General features: G+C 44.2%; 2 protein-coding genes across 6 annotated transcripts; one reads left to right on the plus strand and one right to left on the minus strand.

Moving 5' to 3' along the window:
* Positions 1–238: 238 nt before the first annotated feature.
* Positions 239–8932, minus strand: LOC120649523 (cullin-4-like). Its single transcript, XM_039926343.1, has 17 exons — positions 8358–8932; positions 7152–7267; positions 6724–7070; positions 4825–5005; positions 4609–4731; positions 4165–4452; positions 3013–3138; positions 2556–2657; positions 2402–2455; positions 2143–2249; positions 1855–1915; positions 1641–1772; positions 1408–1545; positions 1253–1333; positions 1090–1170; positions 651–731; positions 239–566 (listed from the first exon to the last, which is right to left on the minus strand). The coding sequence occupies exons 1-17, from the start codon at positions 8716–8718 to the stop codon at positions 453–455; spliced, it is 2493 nt and encodes an 830-aa protein (XP_039782277.1). The 5' UTR covers positions 8719–8932; the 3' UTR covers positions 239–452.
* An 895-nt stretch (positions 8933–9827) lies between these two features.
* On the plus strand, positions 9828–18102 carry LOC120649524 (DNA-binding protein HEXBP-like). Of its 5 annotated transcripts, XR_005665279.1 has the most exons (5): positions 9828–10439; positions 12024–12224; positions 13107–13371; positions 13475–13572; positions 16774–17841. XR_005665279.1 is itself a non-coding variant. In XM_039926345.1 (4 exons), exons 1-4 carry the CDS (start codon positions 9924–9926, stop codon positions 13501–13503), a joined length of 1011 nt encoding a protein of 336 aa, XP_039782279.1. In that variant the 5' UTR covers positions 9828–9923; the 3' UTR covers positions 13504–13748. The 5 variants fall into 5 exon arrangements, 2 of the variants coding, with proteins under 2 accessions (XP_039782279.1, XP_039782278.1); XR_005665278.1 differs by lacking the exon at positions 16774–17841 and adding an exon at positions 17848–18102 and having other exon boundaries at positions 13107–13572; XR_005665277.1 differs by having other exon boundaries at positions 13107–13572.
* Positions 18103–19248: the final 1146 nt, after the last annotated feature.

The raw sequence follows: 19248 nt of genomic DNA on the forward strand, positions 1-19248 counted from the left end.
GCTATACACCTACATACCTTATATATATCTTGATATGTTGAAAAGATTACGTACCTACAAAAGCTATACAAAAGCTAAAATGGCCTGTAATCTGGAATGGAGGGATTTCTAAAACTAGACTCACACACTAGTACACGGCTTCAAAGTTTGAGTGAAACAGTCAATACCAACGCACAATATGTGAGGGTCTGTTTCTAGAGAAGCAACAGGCGCAGGGTAACAGAGAAACACGGTGAAATAATCCGGCTAACATGTGAACGGATACATGCGTTATGCTTACTTTTTATACTGAAAAATCGTTCTCGTATACAGACACATGTTGCAACTGCTACAACTCCCTCGAAGAGAACAAAAACAGGAAAGAACAAGGAACTGGATGGTGATAAAAATAATTTACAGTCTTTTTGACAATAAGGTGAGCACGGTCTCTGTGACGGTCCGCCAAGGCGCTGTCAAGCCAGGTAGTTGTAGATCTGGGGGTTACTCCTGTCTCGCTCCAGGTACTCCCGGTCAATCAAGCTCTCAATTCTTTTTTTGATATCGGCTGGCTTAACTGGGAACTTGAGCTGAAATGAGGGAAGAACTCCATGTGTCAAAAGGGGTCAAGTTAACCTTGGGGTGAGCCAAAATTATAGACAGCCAAGTGTCACCTGCTGGTAAAGTTCAGCTATTAGTAGGGTGTGGCTGAGGACCTTCCTGGTCTTCATTATTCGAACAATGGCCGCATCGACCTGCATAAAACCAAAAGAATCTGGTCAAATTAACGCGCCATAAATTCACAAACTACATGATTTATGAAAGGATAACAGGAAAATGAAGATCCATAACCTAGAAGATTAAAAAATGATGAAAAAAAGTGGTTCCAATCTAGCCATAGTACAGTGTTGGTTTCAATGTAGGGGGCTGACTTTTCTATCATAAAAGCATCAAGCACATATCAACTGAGCAAGCAAAAGGGCAACACGTTGTTCAAGCTAACTATGTACTACAAGTTCCAAGGATAACTGATTGCAAATATAAAGAAAAAACTAGCTGCTCTGCAGCTAAACTGCCAGATTTTTCAGTTTGCTAGCATGGAGAGTTACACACCTGATACTGCCGATCCTGAAACACTCTCTCAGTGGTGCTCGTGTTTTCTTCTACTGTCTCCTTCATCTGAATAGCATTTACCTGGAAGTATACAACAGCAGTTCAAGCTTAATGACCTGCACAAATCACACCATACCACAGCCAAAATGAACACAAATATTACCTTTATGCGATAGAGTGGAGCACTAAATTCTTCATTGAATACAAATTCATCCTTATCCTCTACATCCCTCCCTTTCGGTATCTGAGAACACAAGTTACAATTAAAGCAGCTGCATACTGAAAATGCAAAATGAAACAAGAAAAAAAGGATCACACCTTTTGGAGAACACGAACTTTACCACATGCAAGTGATTGCAGTGTTCTTCTCAATTCTTTATCCTCGATGCCAGTGGAATCTTTGATGTCGAGGAAGCTTAGTTTTTGTGCGTCATTGAACAACATCAAAACCACGCTCTGACAGCAGAAATAAGTTGGGAAAATATATATATATAATATTGATCTCAGATTGTGTCAACTAATAGGCACTGAAAAATGGGATGAAAATGCACCTGAAATAATGACACCGCAAGTTCCTTTTTGCCTTTGGGAAAGTCTGCTTTCAAGACACAGTGTCCCAAAGAATTTTGCCACATTAAACGCCTTCCACTGTACTTGCTCAAATAGAACTCTTTAAATATATCCTGTCAAAAGGGGGAGAGGATTAAGTAAACAATCATACAGACTCATTAATATTTACTACCGCTACCAAGGCCATATACTAACCTGATACACATTCAGTTCGTGCGGGAGTTTCACATCCATTGGTGGATATGTGGGCCAATAGCTGAAAGTTAAAATTTATCAGAATTGCATAAACACGATCCACAAAAAAAAGAATTGCATGTTGGCATTCTTGCCTACTGATGCAATAATCCACTGCAGTAGCCTTTGGCCTTTGCTATGGACTATGGAGCACATGCCTGAGCTGCTTTACGCTTGGCACGGATATCCAAGTCAACAAACATGTTCAGAGCATTTATATCGAATCGATGGGACAAAAAAAATGATTACCCTGTTGTAAGCACATGGACACTCATTTCAATGCCAGAGGGAAGCTTTGTCCTAGCTTGAGATGATTGCCTGAACGAATCATTTATTTCTTTGGATAATTCAATGTCCTACACAACAAGCAAGCACATCAGACATTACAAGGGAACTGGGTCTGTATAAGGAAATATTGATCATTTAGATGCAAATAACGATACAAGCATACAGGTTTGAAATTAATATAGACTAGAAAAATCATCATAGTGATAACAGTTATCCATACCTTGAACATTCCCTCCAGCTTGTTTGTAAACTGACTTCCACACTCAGTTTTGAGCTACAAGCAGAAACATGTTGGTTGGTTAAGATGTCCACATATGTTGGAACATGTGGAAAGAAAATATATAGGGTTTCAACACTAGGAAAGACATTATTACTTTTGTGATCATTGATTTCTCCGCGTCTATTGATGCACTCTTCCCAAGCAGCAACCTCTTAGCTAGATCCTTCTTGTAGAATGCCTCAAATACATCTTTACCCTGCACATGATGAAAGATCAATATAAATTGATATTACCTTTTAGAGTTAGCACTTCTGGTTATTTTCATTATTCAAAAAATTTATTAAACATATACTAGTATTTTCAAGGGGCTTAGCGTTTCCTAGAAGCCTAGTAAGGCAGGATCCTCAGGCTCACCTAAAAATTCAAGCTAATATCACCCATTCATCCTGTAAGGGAAGGCCCAAACATATAGCATCTATGGTATTAAGATTAAAACCTTCAAAGGACCTTTTGCAAAGTTATAAATGTTAACCCCCCCCCCCCCCCCACACACACACACACACAAAAAAGAAATGTGTTTTAATTTCAAATGAAATAGCTCAATAACTTACTTGTATAAACCGAAACAGAACCAAAACTTTGTCGAGTATACCCTCCAGCTCTTCTTCCGAGGTCCCTTTATTACCAGCTCGAAGTTTCTCATCGAGAAACTTTGCGATCAATTCAGCAGGTCGGTTCTGTTGTCATGAAAACAAGCATGGACCCCGTCATTTGGCAGGAACACATAGAACAAAACAAAATTCCGAATTACTACTCTACCAGGAAACAGAAGCTTAGCTACAAACTATAAACAGACTTAGAAATAAACAAAATTTTGAGGCAAAACTGTTTACCACATTTAAAAATTGGACTACTCAGAGGGGGCAATTATCAACTAACACGCTAAACTCATGCAGTGCTAGAGGTGTGTCATGTGGTGCTCTACATTAATATATACTAAATTACTAATCACAAAATGAACATCCATTTTAACCATCTCAATAAAATGTAGGTCCAAAAATTGAAATATTATGGCAGTAATTTTAAGTCAAATTCAATGCTACTATTTGAGAAACATAGAAGAAGCATAAGTAGCCTTTTCTGATTGTAAAACTTTCTACACCCTCCATTTCTTTTATAAGGCATATTATAATATGAGAAAGCTTTGCGATGAAATGAAACCTAATTCAAATATATTTGAACCAAGAACCTAGTGAAGTAACGAAATCCTTTGTATATTAAACATGTGAATACTTTGATTAATTGTTGGTCAAATTAAAGTTGTTAGTCTTTTTCGAATCCTAATACACCCTATTATATTCAAACGGAAGGAGTCCATGATCACTAAAAATATTTTGGAAGAAACTGTTGGTTTCAAGGGGACAACGATCTTAAATTTTAATGACATGGCAACAAGCATAACCAGAGAGAATAGATAAGACAGAAATAAAGGAAGAGTGATTTTTATGAAAAGAATTACATTTTTTTTTATGAAACAGGAGAGGAGGACCCTACTGGTTATGTATTAAGAGCAAAAAGAATAAAGTGTACAAAGTCTCCCAAACTTGAGAAACAAAAAAAAAGAAAGAGAAAATCAAGAAAATTACAGCAATGCTTCTAGCCATTCTGACAAAGGGAATGAAAAGAATTACATTGACATCAATATAAATACATTAATGTAAAACTGAGACATAAGTCAAGTAGAATGATAGAAGATATCACACCTGCCGTAGATTGATAAGGTGCTCGAACGAATCTTTTATGGTATTGGAGAAAGCCTCATTCTTGGCAAAACTTTCTTCCAATATTTTATCGAGGGATGCCTTAAATTCCAGAAGGAATGGAACCAATTCTTTATCCTTCTCTTCATCCATAATAATGCCCTGGCCAGTAGCCCGGATATATGAACTAAGAGCTAGTTTTAGCAGCTCAACAGCATTAACCCTCTGGAAAAGGTTGTACATCCTCGAGAGGTCATTTATACGATTTGCATCCATAAGCATTGTGAACCCCTGAAAAACACCACAAACACAAAACAACCAGACATACACGCAAAAAATCTGGTGAGTAAAGCATTATTGCAGTATAAGGATCTCGTGGCCAGTAAGATACGTATAAAATCATGCATGCTCAGGCTGAGAAGAAACTGAAATTATAAAAATGTTCACCTTCTCAATAATTGCGGATGTGTGTCGTTCCAGCAATTGCTTTTCAGTAGTTGCGATCAGTGGCTTCCTCGTGTTAGCTTCCAAATATAAAATACACCTTTCATGTTCTTCTTGCAACCTCGACTGCACAACTCAGGTGCATATTATCAGTTAAACGGTGTGCCTGACTGGTTATTCCTGAGCAAACATTATGAAGAACAGGAGAACGATCCTTACCTCCACATGTTTCAGGTAGTCTGGAATATCAGATTGTTGCATATATTTAACACCTTCCGTAGCATAAAATTCAGAAGTGCATTCAAGGAAGGGCTTTTCAAAACTCTCAGAATACATTCCAAGAGCAGTAAACATCTTCAGAAGATGGCTAAGTAATGTCCTATCTATTGCTTCACCAAGCCTGATCAGAAAAAATAAAAATACTGAATATCCACATTTATTGTTTACAGGACTCTGAATAAATTATGAGACAGATGTTACGCTCTTTCGGTTCATAAGTATAGTCATATAGAATGTGTTCCAGACGCATATGCAATTACCACAACTTGCACAAGCAAACCACCATTTTTTCAACTTCTTAGCCTAATCGAACATGTCTTAAAGTTTGAGTACACTGCTTTAGTTCCCCATTCAACCCAGCAGGTACTAAATTACACTACCAATAAATGGTCCAAAACATCATAGATGGCGTCAAAATTTTCATGTTAGGACAAGAAGTGAAGGCATAATACAATCAGAGTTATGTTCAAAAACATATGCTCATACAAACTTGGGACATAATAGTAACTTGAAGCAAATATGTTGCACAATAGTTTGCCCAAAGGGTGCATAAGATTGAATAGCCTGCGGATTGATAGAGATTGTAACATTCAAATTAACAGAGTTAAGAAAACATCGAAGACAGCATGTGGGGCCAAAGGAATGAATTTATGTTTCTTTCAATTGTGCTAATAGTTGCCACTGGGAATGTTCATGGGCACCCACACAGCACAGCTTAGACAAATCCAGACAAGGACCAGGCATCAAATTTATGGCCCAAAGGCATGACCGTGCCCTGGTGGCCTGGCCTAAACCAAAAGTGCACATAAAGGTACATATACCCAATATATCTATTACGTTCTCACTAAAATGCTATTTCATTTAGAAAGTGGAGACATTATATTGAAATTCAGCATTTTCAGACTTCATCTTCATGATAGCTGGGCCCAGCCCCAAGGCCAGGCAAAGCAAAGTCAGGCCTGCAGGTCTGACCTGGCCCAGGTTATAACACCTCCAGTCATCACTTAACAGGATCAGGATATTGGTCATATAGTCCCATACTGCTCGCATGGTTCAGATTTGACATTGTGTATTAGGGTCACGCTCCAGATTATCAGAAACATGATCCTAATCTACATAGAGTAAAAAAATACCAGTACATGGGCATGCTTCTATGATTATCCATTGCACAGATACAACTATTAATGATTAATGGCACCATTTGTTCTAATGTTTTGTTCCATCTCCATCCCCTCGCAAGTTATTTCACCTTAAATAAATAATATCCATTACATATAAGTTTTTTATAACTGGTCGTTGAATTAATCTAAACAATACACGAAAATTTGTAGGTTGAAGTGTTGGACTGAATACTACAGAACTCTTATTAAAGGCATACTACCTCAAATTCTAAATATACTCCCCCAGTCCCCCTGTCCAAAAAAAAGTCAGCCTAGTTTTTCCCCAAGTCAAACTTCTTCAGTTTGATCAAATTTTAGAGATAAATGTCAACACAAATGAAACCAAAAAGGTATATTGTGAAATATATTTCATGGTTAATCTAATTATACATATTTGATATCATAATATTAGTATTCTTTTGCATAAACTTGGTCAAACTTAAAAATGTTTGAATCAGGACAAAACTAGAGACTTGTATTTTGGGCGGCAAGAGTACAAAAGATAAGTACCTTCCTAATTTTGAAAAAATCATGACCCTATATTCTGATGCAACCAAATGCAAAGTAAATCTTGCCTTGTATCATCAATTAATCACAAAAAGAAGTTACAGACAGTAATAGATTAGAGCATGACATGCACATATCACAAACAGAACTTATTACAGAAGAACAACCATACCTCTCACTCTCAATCAATCTGAGAAGGCCAGTTACAGTTTTGTGTTCAATCTCCGGAGACAGTGATAGATGCTTGCGGAACAGCTGCAACCCCATATCCCACACAGAACAAATATTTGCAACATTCTTGACATATTTTACGTCAAGAAGTAGAGCAATACCACGAATAATCAACATCTGATCGCAAAAATCTTGCCATGTTCTTTGGATCAGAGACAAAAATACAACCAAATCTGGGCTTTGACCCACTAATGCTGATATTTTCTCGGCTATGTGTATTTCACATTCTTTCTTGATTCGTTCATATAGGCTTGCTCCTAGCTTGTGTAGACAAAGATCACCAGCAGCCTACAGTACAAAAACAACTATCGAGTTTAAATGCTGATGTGGGAGCATGAAACATTGCAGTGTAAGCAACAGGAATATAACCTGATAGAGTTTCTCAACATCACATGAAAGCTTCTTCTTGAGAAAAATAGCTGTAATAGCATCCTTCAAAATCGCCCATGTATCTTCCTCGAAGTTTTTTGGCAGTTTCGGTTGACCTAATGCATGCAAAATAGCAAGGATGTCATTTAGACAGTGACAGTGACACTTTGACAAAGGTTGTAGAAAGAACACACAATGATTTCTGAAATTCGAATATACATGTTCAGCATGTTTTTTATAGTGATTCATGATTTCTAAGATTCACATATACGTGTTCGGTCTGAATTTGCCAGCAGTTGGTGTGGTAGCAAGTGAAAGGAACTCAGTAAATAGTGTGCACTGAAAGAATAGTACATCATCGTAATGACTCTCTCAATGGTTTCAAAAGAATAAAGTTCTCATTTCCAAATCGCCAAGTATAGCTGCCAACAAATGCTGATCATGATACTTAAAGGTATATTAATCAAGAACTGGGCCTAGCACAGTATGTGACTTTCAGGTGTCAGTTTACACCACCACTACCAACGTTCAAGTCCTCTTCTGCTCAAATTTGGATTTGGATGCCTATTTCTTCTTAGTGAAAAACAGTTCCTCCTAGTTGGCTCTCTCTTTTTATATTAATTAAATGCATATGATTATCTAGTTAGAAAGCTAGTCAACTAGTGTGACATGATTAAGTAGCTAGCAGAAATATGTACCAGAAATATATAAGAAGCAAATAGCTACAGCCATCACTCGAGAATTAACACGTTTCCTAGACAAAATCCCTCTGCTGATCAGTGTGATGGTATGAACAAGTTAAACTCTGAAAAGCCTCAAACAATAGTCAATTTCCCAGAAAGGAAAACCTATTCTGCTGTAGTAGGCTATCAAACACCATTATTCCAGAAACAGTATACAGATCCAGCCGATTTCCATACTACGAGCATCAAAGAGCTAACTAAATTTAGGTGGTCGAGGTGGGGAGTGGGAATAAGGGCAAGCAAGTGATCTGTGAACTGATAGTTGCTGCTAGTGGATTTTAACCCTATAACAGGCTAACACCAGACAAGACAACGGGGAAAAAAAACTAGCTAGCTGGCGAGCTGACTAACAATTTATATGAAACAATAGAATTGGCATCAATTGCTTGCGGCCACATGGCCATCGGTGACTATCACTCACATGCGCAGTGTGCAATTCTGCAAAAAGAGAGTGGGGGCGCACCTATTTTGATGCGGAGGGGCTTGCGGGACGAGGTCGACGGCTGCGGGAGCGTGGCCTTCTTCCGGAAGAGGTTAGCGGCGACACCCGCGGAGCCCGGGGCGCTGGGCGTGGGGAGCTCGTCCTGGTCCGCGAGCGCCATCTCCGTGTCCTCCTCGCCGTTCGTTCGCCCCCCGCTCGCGGCGGCGGCGGCATCAAGGTGGATGCCGTTCTTCTCGGTAGTCCCCGCAGAGGATGAGGAGGCAGCGGGGTGCTTGGCCTTCTTCATGAGCGGCGGCGCGGGGGAGGAGGTCGGGGAGGGGGATGCGGTGGTGGACGAGAAGGGGCGCTTCGAGGCGGCAGGGGCAGCGTGGGGCTGAGACATGAATCAGGCGTCGACGGGCATGGCGCGGCGGGGCCGGCGGGGAGGCGGCTGCCGGCGCGAGCCGCGAGGGTTTTGGGGGCGAAGCCGGCGGTGAGGTGGTGGGGACTGGAGAGGGGGCCGGAGGGAGCGAGAGAGATCGGGTTGGAGCCTTGGAAGAGGAGGGTTTCGCCACCCTTTTTCTTTTCTTTTTATTTTCCTCTTTTTGATTTTTGAGGTGGGAGTTGGACTGTGTGAGAGAGTGTAGTTGTTGGTGGGCAAATGTGGGCCACTGGGCCGAGAGTTCAACGTTCGATGCAAATGCAAACACGACGGCTCTGGCCTTCTCGTTCTTCTCGCTGCGTTGGTTTTTTTTTCACAGGTCGAGAGTTTGACCTCTACGGCTCTACTGCTCCAACAGTCTAACTTATCAAAGTCAGAAGCAATCCACAAAATGATAATAGTCTATCATTATTAGAGAATTTTTATAATAATAAAAAAATAAGAGACATCCATCTGACAGAATCGTATGGCGGTTGATACAGCAAGTACCTGGAAGTATCGACTAAAATATCTAATAGTACAAAAATAAGGGACCAAATACCAAAAAAAAATTGAACCGACTACCCTTAATGCTATTAATGAGATTTTTAAAAATATCTTTGATAGAGCAATAAGGAAAAAATACTTGAAAGTATCCTCTGTACTTTACGATTATTATAAAGGAGCAACGACCAAGAAGATTGATACGACAACATCATTTGAGATCAACATCCAAAGAGCGTGAGGTGATTGGATAATTTATGAATTAACCACCTTTTCTTGAATTAGGTAATCACACTTTTTGCAAAATCCTTCTCTCACTCTTCGTGTGCCCCCTTGAATATTGATCGAGGTGACCCAATTTGAAATTTATATGGAAAAAATGGTTTGCACCGGATATTAAAATGGGCCGGGTTTCACCAAAATCCTTCTCGAGTCAGCCCACGGCCCACTACGCTGACGTATATTGCTGCAGGGGGACTCACCCGCTGATGTGTGGGTCCGAGTGAAACGGAGCCCACACGTCAGTGAGGGAGAGTCCTCTTTTTCATCCCCCTCAAGCGGCGCGCACCGTTTCGAGTTCCCCGCCCTAACCCAAACCATCCCCAAACCTCGAACGACACCGCCACCGTCCCGTCCGCCTCCGGTGCCGCGCCCCACCCCCACCGCCCTTCTCGACCACGACCATGTCGGTGGCCGACGGGGACGACGACGAGTGCTTCCTCCTTGCCCTCGACGCGGCGGAGGCCGCCGCGCTTGACTCCTCCAAGCGCCGTCGCCTCTCCACCACCTCCTCACCGACGCCCGCCACTCCCCCCGCTGCCTCTGAGGGGTCCTACCTGGCTGCGCTCAAGGGAAGCCACAGCTCGGCCTGGCAGCAGCAGCAGCAGCAAGCGCTGACCTACACGCACAAGCGGGCCGACGGCTCCAAAACCCTAGCCGCGGGTACCGGGGGCGCCCAGGTGGCGAGCGGATCGTGCTTCAAGTGCGGAGACCCCGGCCACTGGGCCAGGGAGTGCCCCCAATCGGTTCCGACTACTGGGGGAGGGGGTGTAATCGGCTCTGGTGCCGACAGAGGGTATGTGAATGCGGGTGGGGAGGTGGAGGAGAAGGCGTGCCCCTGCGGCGCCGGGAGCTGCCTCGTGCTTACTTCCAACACGCCCAGGAACCCCGGGCGGAAGTTCTACAAGTGCCCCATGCGGGTGAGTATTTCGAACCAGCTGATCACAAGACCCTTACCCTGCAATTACTTGCTCCAAAGCTGCTGGTCCAAATGCTAATTTGTTTGGTCTGGCGTGTGGATGCTGTAATGACTTTGATGTACTTGTTAGTTTTTATGGTCTCTTCAGGATTTTGTAGACCTAACGATTTTGGGTCCCCACCCACCATAGTTGGTCGAAGTTGTCGTGTACTGTGGCAGTGTGACAGTGGGGCCTGTAGAATTACCGCTCCACAGTTAGGAGTTAGAACCAACAATTAGTCCTTAGATGATGTTTACCTTTGTTTCCCGGTATATTACATTACTACTCATTTAATAATATTTGTATTTTGTTCAACATGCATACTGAAGATGAATAAAATTAAGTAATGTGTAACAGATTGTACCAATATGAATACAATTAACCTACTTGTCTCTATATTATAGAGATGGAGAAATTTTTTTTTGCGGGTATAGAGATGGAGAATTGTAATCTCTATCAAAATTCTATGTGACTATACCTCTCAACTGCGCGCTGGACCAATATCATTTAATGAATGCAGTAATGCTATGGCAGTAAAATCTTTTGGCACTTGTTGGTCCTTAATCAATGCATGATTTAGTTTGTCTGGACTCTGGACGCTTGCCCTTTCTTGGTTTTGGATGTTTCTTTGTCTTGGTTTCTCCCTGCGGGAGTGGGAGCATGATTGGAAGCTTTACTATAGGAACAAGGGTTCAGGGATACTGTATCGCAGATAAGTGATCTTGCATTGCTTGTGTGTTGTGCGACAGCGGTGGCACATTGTAACTGCATAACACTTCTGTTATATTGTAGTAGCACTTGAAACTGATTATGTTCATTACATTATCTTATAATTTATATTCTTATTGCTTGGTACTCTTATTTAGATGGCCACATCTTGTTAGTTGCTTAGCATTACAGATTACTGGGTTCTTGTTTAGCATTACAACTTAGTGTATCTTTGTATTATTGAAATGGTTTGTCGGTTGCCGCCATATCATTCATGTCTCACCTCTATAACTGTTGACATTTCTGCCACTTGAAAGTACCAACTCAGTTTGCTTTTCAATAATTAACCAGCCATATTTACTCCTTGATCAAATACAGGGAGTTTCTTTTGAGGATTTAGATATCAGTTGATTGTCTGGCTCTATAAAAAGGTGCAGCAATACATAAAATAAGTTTATTGTTTCATACTACTTTTATCATAGTTGCATGGGAATCAAATTGTCATAATAAGATGTCTCTTGCTGATATAATCCATAATTGATCACCAAGAGACAAAGATCATATATACATATGCATGTGGATTAGGTATGTTGTGTGTGGTTGCAGTGTTCCACTGTGTTATTCAATTGCTTACTAATATCTGAAAAGATGTGCTGGCCAAAGGCAGTTTTGATTTATTGATGATATATACACGCAATGTTGCAGTTACATATTGTAATATAAATGGACATCTGAATCTGAGGCAATATGAAAGCAACTTTATTCTTGTATCCATTTGATTTTCTTGTTTTTAATGATTTATATGCTGATGTCATTTACTTATTTTCTGACGATAAGGACAATGGGGGTTGCAACTTCTTTGAGTGGTGTGATGCTCCATCTCCTGGCCCTGCAAATGCTCGAAGTAACCCTGTTTTTCAGTCAGAGAAATCAGCACCAGATATGCTTTGCCCATGTGGTGCTGGAGCTTGCTTAGTTCTGACCACGAAGACAGGGAAAAATGTAGGGAGGCAGTTCTATCGCTGCCCAGCAAATCAGGTAAACTCAGCATTTTTGTTTTGATGTGCCCACACTTCCTGAATACATGATATTTTACAATAACCACATAGTCGTTTATGTTGGTTTGCTTCTCTATAAGAAGCAAGTTGCGTAATGATAGTGTCGAACATCTGCAGCTGTCCCTCCTTGCTGAATATGAGTAAAGAGTATTTGTTGCGGGATATCACTGTTATCAATACTATAGATGAAAGTTGATTTGTGGTTTGGATAGTAGGTTGGGAGTTTTGAATTTTCAACTGCTTACCTTGTGAAAACCTTCTGTAGACATTGTACCACGTTCCTTGATCTCATTCGTCGAACCCGTTGTCCCAGGAACTTGGTTGCTTTGCAGCCATGTCGTGGGACCAAAATTAAGGATATTAACAACCTAATATATTGTCATCTGTCTATGGCATGTTTGCTTTGCATACTGAAAATGGCCAGTATGTCGCACTGACTAAATGCTAGCAGTGTGCTCTTACACTCAGAGCAGCCATATTGTGGAACCACAACTAGGGATCTTAACAACCTAATGTATTGTCATGTGCCAATGGCATGTTTGCTTTGCATACTGACAATGGCCAGTTTTTGGACTGAATAAATGCTATTATGTACCTTTTAAAAAAAAGGGTAAAGTGATTCTTCCTAGTTCCTAGTCCTAGATATTGTTCCTTTTCTCTTAGTGGAGCACTTAGTTATATTTGTATCTTATGCACAGCAACTGATGCAGTGATGCTGGTATACCATCAGTTGTATTTTAACTCAATGTGATATTCCATGTTCCTTTTCATCTTTTCCTTTTTTAGTTTTATAATCTAACCACTTCTTTTCTAACTTGGCATTTCATGCATCTTTATGGTGTGATTGGGACAAATCACCCAGGGTGGCGGCTCTTGTGGCTTTTTCAAGTGGTGTGACGATCAACAGACCAGGGTAGGTGCACCACCGCAAGCTTCACCGCTGTACCAAACTGATGCTATGTCAAGCATCCAAAACTCTGGCAAGGGGAGCTCCTCATCCTGCTTCAAGTGCGGACAGGAGAACCACTGGGCGAGAGACTGCCCAAATCAATCATCGGATCCTTATCCTGACAAGGGTGGGAGAACACTTGCTTCAGCGAGCTCGCCTGATGGGTGCTTCAAGTGTGGTAAGACTGGCCACTGGTCCCGTGATTGCCCAACCTCGAATTGTGGTGGTGGTACAGGTGCCAGCCGTGCCAAGTCGTCTTCTGCTTTGGGCTCGTGGAACAGTCAGAGATACTGATAGCAAGCTCCTGTGAACACAATTGAACTGACGTGGACATGCTGTACGAAACTTGGATAAATGCTCCCAGACACGTGTTGCTTAGGTATGTGGTCATGCCGATGCCTTTTGCTGCTCTATGTTATGTAAGGGATCAACTGTGGCTGTTAGTCTGTCTTAATCTTGCTTTCATTCCGTGTCGAACTCGGGTCTACTGTTTTATCTACTCTAGGAACTTCCACTTGCCAGTATAAGAAAGACTTGGTATTCTGTTTGTCGTCACCCCTTGCGCAACCATACATCCCATGCTTCTGCTCTTATTTCCTTTTGAAGACTTGGTATATACATGTGTTTTAGAGATTTACATGAAGTAGAAGTAGACATGACATTCTTTTAAAGTTTTGTACCCTGGGCCTTTGTAAGGTGGAGCCCGTGTCTCTGGAAACGCTCAAATGGAACAGCCTTTAAAAGGTCTGAACAGTAGTAGTTCAGTTGTGTTGGTAAACTTAATACGCACACCGACTGTGCCATTCTTAGGACCCAACTATTAAAGGATACGAACAAAGGCTGAGCTATCGCGGCCCCAGCGCAGCGGTTGCCATTGCTGTCCGCTCCAGGTCACTGAACCGCACATGGTTTAGAGCCCTCGGGGGCAAAGGAATCTCCGGGTTTTAGTTGAGGGAGCAAGCCTTTGTGGAGTAATCATCTCCGGCCAAGGCTGTGGCCTGGGTGGTGGTCCTCCTGGAGTCCTGGTGGCGGCAGCGGCAGGGCAGCTGGTGCCGACCCAGTTGAACTGCCGCTGCCAGTACAGTTGGTGCCCTTGGTGGCATCTGCCTATTGTGTTTTTCACGACGAACACTTTGAACAGTCCGTGGCCGTGGTACCGAACATGGACATCACAGGTCGCCCTCTCGCAGCGATCTCGGGGGTCCCCAGCGCGGGGGTAGATCTGAGATGCCTCCACTGCTAACGCCGAACCCTTACCGGTGCGGATTTGCTGCTCATTTGTTCTGCTGTCTGTTCGTCTGGTCCTTTTTTTTTTGCTAGTGCCTGCTTTCAGTGCTCGATTCACTACTTTATGACCAGTAGAACTGATGATGGTCCGCCCAATAATTTAGCGTCTGAAATTACAAGAGGGAACTGGACCATAGTTTGGAGACACCGTTTTTTAGGTTTAGGATACTTTTTCTGACATCTGTACCCACGCGTAGATAATTCATTCGCAAAATAGAGCGTGGTTGGTGTGCTTATCAAGATTCAAGGGTCGTGGCAGACCTCTGGCGTTTGCAAAGGCTCTATCAAGAAAATTTAACCCATCTTTCTGTGGGATGTTAACAGTTGTTAGCAAGCACGACACAGCTGCTGTCCTCTGCTGCAACCGCAAGTCTTACGAGCACGTGACGGTTAATCCTTAGCCAGCGTGGTCCCCTAGGAGCTTAGGCAGCTCGCTTTCAACAGTTTACTGTCTTGCTGGCCAGTGGCCACTGCCCCCAGTGTTCCACTGGAAAATGAAAGAAGGGTCCCCCGGCACGTGACGGGCATGAATCCACGCCCCCACGCACTAGGCTAGCTAAGCATGAATGCATGATCATGATCTCCCACCCTAGCAAACCGCCGGTGCAGTGCAGAGTTGCAGCCTACGCCGTTAACCGCTGAGAACAGTTGTACAGCAGGCTGGCGGCTGTATCCCTCCGCTCGCGGGAGCCCCCAGCAAACTCAGCAAGTTGCCTGAACTCAGCCCGCCCGCCCGGATATAACGCCAGCTCGGCGGATCAGGACGGCGCCTAGTCACTGAACACCGTCGACGAGCACCAAGTTTTTACCGTGTGGATTAAAAAAGGAGGAGGTATTTACCCCGTGCCACCGAAGGACGAGGCCGGAGCACGATGCGGGCGCGTCCTCCCTGCTGTCTCTGCCGCGGCTGCATGATCCACCCACAAGGACCACCTGAACGCGACCCGAGAAAAAGGGGCCGTGGATCGCGGCGGACGGGGGCGCCCGCCGGCAGGGCCCATCGGCCCCGTCCTCCTCCACCACCACCACCACCCCCCCCACACCACCCCACCCCACTGTAACAGCCCGTTCTCGCGGACTGTCAGCGAGTTATGGGCTGACGGTCCGCCCCTGCTCGTCTAACTCATCTTTCCGCGAGTTATGGGCTGACGGTCCACCCCTGCTCGTCTAACTCATCTTTATCCCGAACAAAGCCTCCTCTCTTCTCTCTCCTTATCCATTTATTCCCCAACCCGACCCCTCTCCTCTTCTAGGCGCCATGGGGGAGCCCCCATAGCTTCTTTCCCATTTGGAGCCTCCACCCTCGCCGGAGGTCGCCGTCGCCGTCGCCGAGCTCCACCGCCTAGCCATCATCTTCTTCCCCGGGATCGAAGTTTCCCCCAAGTTTCCTCAAGTTCTTCTTCCTCTACTTCAAGAACAAGGTCCAGCCCGAGCTCAAGCTTCCCCAATGCCGCTTTACTCCAACTTGTGGCACCTCACCGGAGCCCTAGCCATCGCTTGTGAGCTCTCTTCCTTTCCGAATCATCCTCTCTTATCTAGTGTTTGAGTTCTAGGGTTTTATTTTGGATTTCTTCACCATTGTTGGTCTAGAGCTTCCAAATATCGATTCCCATCAAATCCATCCCTTGGAATGAGTCCTAGACACTTCTAGAATCCTTTAGGAATAAACCCCGACCAAAGCCGTGGCCAGACTTGTCGCCGGCGGCCTCGCCGGTGCGTCTCTGAGTTCTTGCGGACGGCCCGCCACTTGCACATCCAAACCACCAGAAACATCGCAGAAAGTTATTTTCTAGTCCGTTGAACGGCGGACGGTCCGCCCTTCACCCGCGGACGGTCCGCAGTTTATTTCCAAATCCCACTCAGAAACGGTGTGTTTCTGGAACCCAATCTGCCTTTGTACGGCGGACGGTTCGCGGTACAGTACCGGACGGTCCGCAGTATATTTTTTGACAATTACATAGAACCATACCTTTTCTGGAACCCGTCTCGAATTTCACCGGCGGACGGTCCGAGCCTTAAGGGCGGACGGTCCTCGGTTACTGTCGCAAGCCCAATCAGTTTTTCTGTTTTGAAGCATTTGCATGTCTCATCTTGTATAATTCATATAAAATTACATATAGCTCAGAATAATGTAAAATAAATTTTGTTAGCTTCATTCTGATGTTAAGAATCAACTAAAATTATGTTTTACCCCAAGACAATTAAATTAATTATCTAAATAATTAATGTGTCATCTCATATCTTTTGCAACTCATTCATGGCATATTTATCAAGTATCATTGCACTCATGTAGAGACCGAAGCGCCAACTCAAGTGGAGGTTGAGACCGAGCCGGAGTCCGTCGTCGACGACACTTCTTTGGTGAACCAAGGCAGGCACCCAAGCATCTTTTTACCCTGTTTTGGATCAATTAAAATATTTGAGTCTTATTTGTGCATAAGTCTATGGTATAAATGTTTGCTCAGCTCCTATCTTACGCATTACCTTCCTTGATTTAGAATAAATCCTTTTAGGTGAGTATGCTTGTGTAGGCGTCCCGATTTAATAGCTTATTCATGCTTAGTTCCGGTAGAAGTCGGGAGGTGGCAAGGTCACCACCACCTGCGAGCAATAGGTTGCTTGCTTAATTCTTAAAAGTTGAACCACTTGTAATATGATGCGGACTTGAGCATGAATGGTAGGGTCAAGTGAGATGGAGCTCACTTGGCTTAGTGTTTGCTTGGGTTGATTAAGGCCCGTGAGCCCATCGCTTTGATACTTGAGCACTTATGCGTACAGACCACATACCAAATTATGGGAATGGTAAGCCAATTACCATAAGTCACACTTTGCCTTGACCGGATTCGATGCGGGGTTGGTTGAGGTGTGATCGGCCGTCGTGTGGTGCATCTAACCATTCCGACTGTTCGATCATAGTCGAGTGTGGTTATGCGAAAGGTTGAGGTCATGATTCAACCCTTATCCTAGGCCAAGGGTATGGGCGTTGGGCTTGCACCTCGTGTGGGAAAAGTTGTACCCCCTGCAGGGTTTTTCATCTATTGCAATAACCGGGCTCCATGGTTAAGGAGCAAGCTCTTGTACTTTGACTTCGGGTGTATAGTTACCGACTGAAGTTCATGGAAGATTGGATTTGCTCACATGATGATCATCGTTACTTTATGCAATTTGATTGGTGTATTGCTAATAGGATAGAAGTCTTTTGCTTATCATAACTTTATCAAATGCTTTTATTTAAAATTAATTACCTTGCCAATTTCCTTGCTACTAGCCAAATGCATCCTCCTTGAGAGTCGGGTTGTAGACCCTTGTTGGTTAAGCCCTGCGGGGTACCCTTTGTACTCACGGTGCTGCCGTTAAGTTGATGCAGGTGAGCCTTAGCAGGAGCCCGTCTTTGGGTACTTCTACCCCTGGACGGTGGAGCGGATGAGAGCTGAAGGCCGGTGGTTGAAGTAGAGCACTATCTCCATATAGTGTTCTCTTCTGGGTTGTATCCGTAGAGACATAATTAAATATTTTCGCTGCAAAACTCTGAACTTGTAACGTAGTTACTTGAATCTATTTATGTAAGAGACTTTTATGTATGGATATGCTTGTATGTGATGGTGTTCTCAAGTTGTGTTTAGTGAGGTGTGTCGTTTTGGGCATGTTCAGGACACATCTCAAAGACTATCGGAGTTATTCTCTTTTAATTGGATGGATCAATGGATAATGAATTAAATGGGTTTAATTTGAGCGGTTCGTCACCCCCTCCCACCCCCCGCTCCGCTGGTAGAGGCGCCGTGGCCCCCCGCACCCTGCCGGGGCCCGCTCTCCCGGCCCCGGCTCGCCTCGCCAACTAGTACGTAGCAGCTAGCCCGCCCGATGAGATGCCGACGCCGTCTGCTTCTTCCGTGTCCGTCCCTGCGGCTCTAGCTGGCGAGCCCACTCACTTGTCTGCCGCGCCCATTGGGTGCCCACGTCACCTCCCGCGAATAGTGCCTGCGTCTGGCTCCCCCTCCACGTCCGTCGGTCTTTTGAGGAGTTTTCTGTGCTGCATGTTGTTCTGTTTCTGTCCGGGCCTCTCCTAGTTCTCGGGGCATCATCCACTGCGCGCGCCCCCTGTGCGGCCACGGCTGTGGCACCACCCACCGTGGTCGTGGCACCAGCAGGAGTGTGTTGTTGCGATGCTGATGATTAGATTACTCGTAGGGAGGGGTGGGTGGGGCCACGCACGGGGAGCAGGAGCAGCTTTCTATTTGTCACGCCAAATGAAGCAATTCACATAACCCCCCGCGCGGATCTCATAAATCCGTCCCCGTTTCACCGATTGGTCTGTAGGTAGGTCGCCTCGCCGGGTCGCGTCCCTGCCCCCTCCCCCCCACAACCGCTCGATTCTTTTATCACTTCCCTTTCCACCCCGTACTGGTCGTCCTCACGAAGCATGATTGGAGCACGGAGACTCATTTCGTTTCCCCCGCAGTTTTCACCTTCTCCCCGTGAAACAAGACTGGCAAAGGAGGCCGGCGATGTGACCAGTTCGCGCGCGCGCGATCATGGAGCCGTGGACCACCAGTCGTAGCCGTCGGAGAGCGAGGCGAGATGGGCAGCGGCGAGGCAGGCGCTTTGCTCGCCGGGGCGGGGGGAAAGAAGGACGGAACGTGGAGTTCGCGTCCCCGTTTTGGACAGAGGCGGGAGAGGGACGTGACTAAAGATGGATTCAGATGTTTATTCGAATGTCAGATTTTTTGTTATTTTTCTTCGATTATGAACAAATAAAATATAAAATTTA

This window comes from Panicum virgatum, chromosome 9K, assembly GCF_016808335.1.
Source record: "Panicum virgatum strain AP13 chromosome 9K, P.virgatum_v5, whole genome shotgun sequence".
Lineage (NCBI taxonomy): Eukaryota > Viridiplantae > Streptophyta > Magnoliopsida > Poales > Poaceae > Panicum > Panicum virgatum.

Bases quoted from the DNA above. Each gene is read 5' to 3' on its own strand.
- LOC120649524 (XM_039926344.1), top strand. From the start codon at position 9,924: ATGTCGGTGGCCGACGGGGACGACGACGAGTGCTTCCTCCTTGCCCTC. The intron at 10,440-12,023 runs GTGAGTATTTCG...TCTGACGATAAG, and splicing joins TCTACAAGTGCCCCATGCGG to GACAATGGGGGTTGCAACTT. The intron at 12,225-13,106 runs GTAAACTCAGCA...CAAATCACCCAG, and splicing joins ATCGCTGCCCAGCAAATCAG to GGTGGCGGCTCTTGTGGCTT.
- LOC120649523 (XM_039926343.1), bottom strand. From the start codon at position 8,718: ATGTCTCAGCCCCACGCTGCCCCTGCCGCCTCGAAGCGCCCCTTCTCG. The intron at 2,658-3,012 runs GTAAGTTATTGA...CATCATGTGCAG, and splicing joins TTCTGTTTCGGTTTATACAA to GGTAAAGATGTATTTGAGGC. The intron at 1,773-1,854 runs GTTAGTATATGG...CCCTTTTGACAG, and splicing joins ACGAACTGAATGTGTATCAG to GATATATTTAAAGAGTTCTA.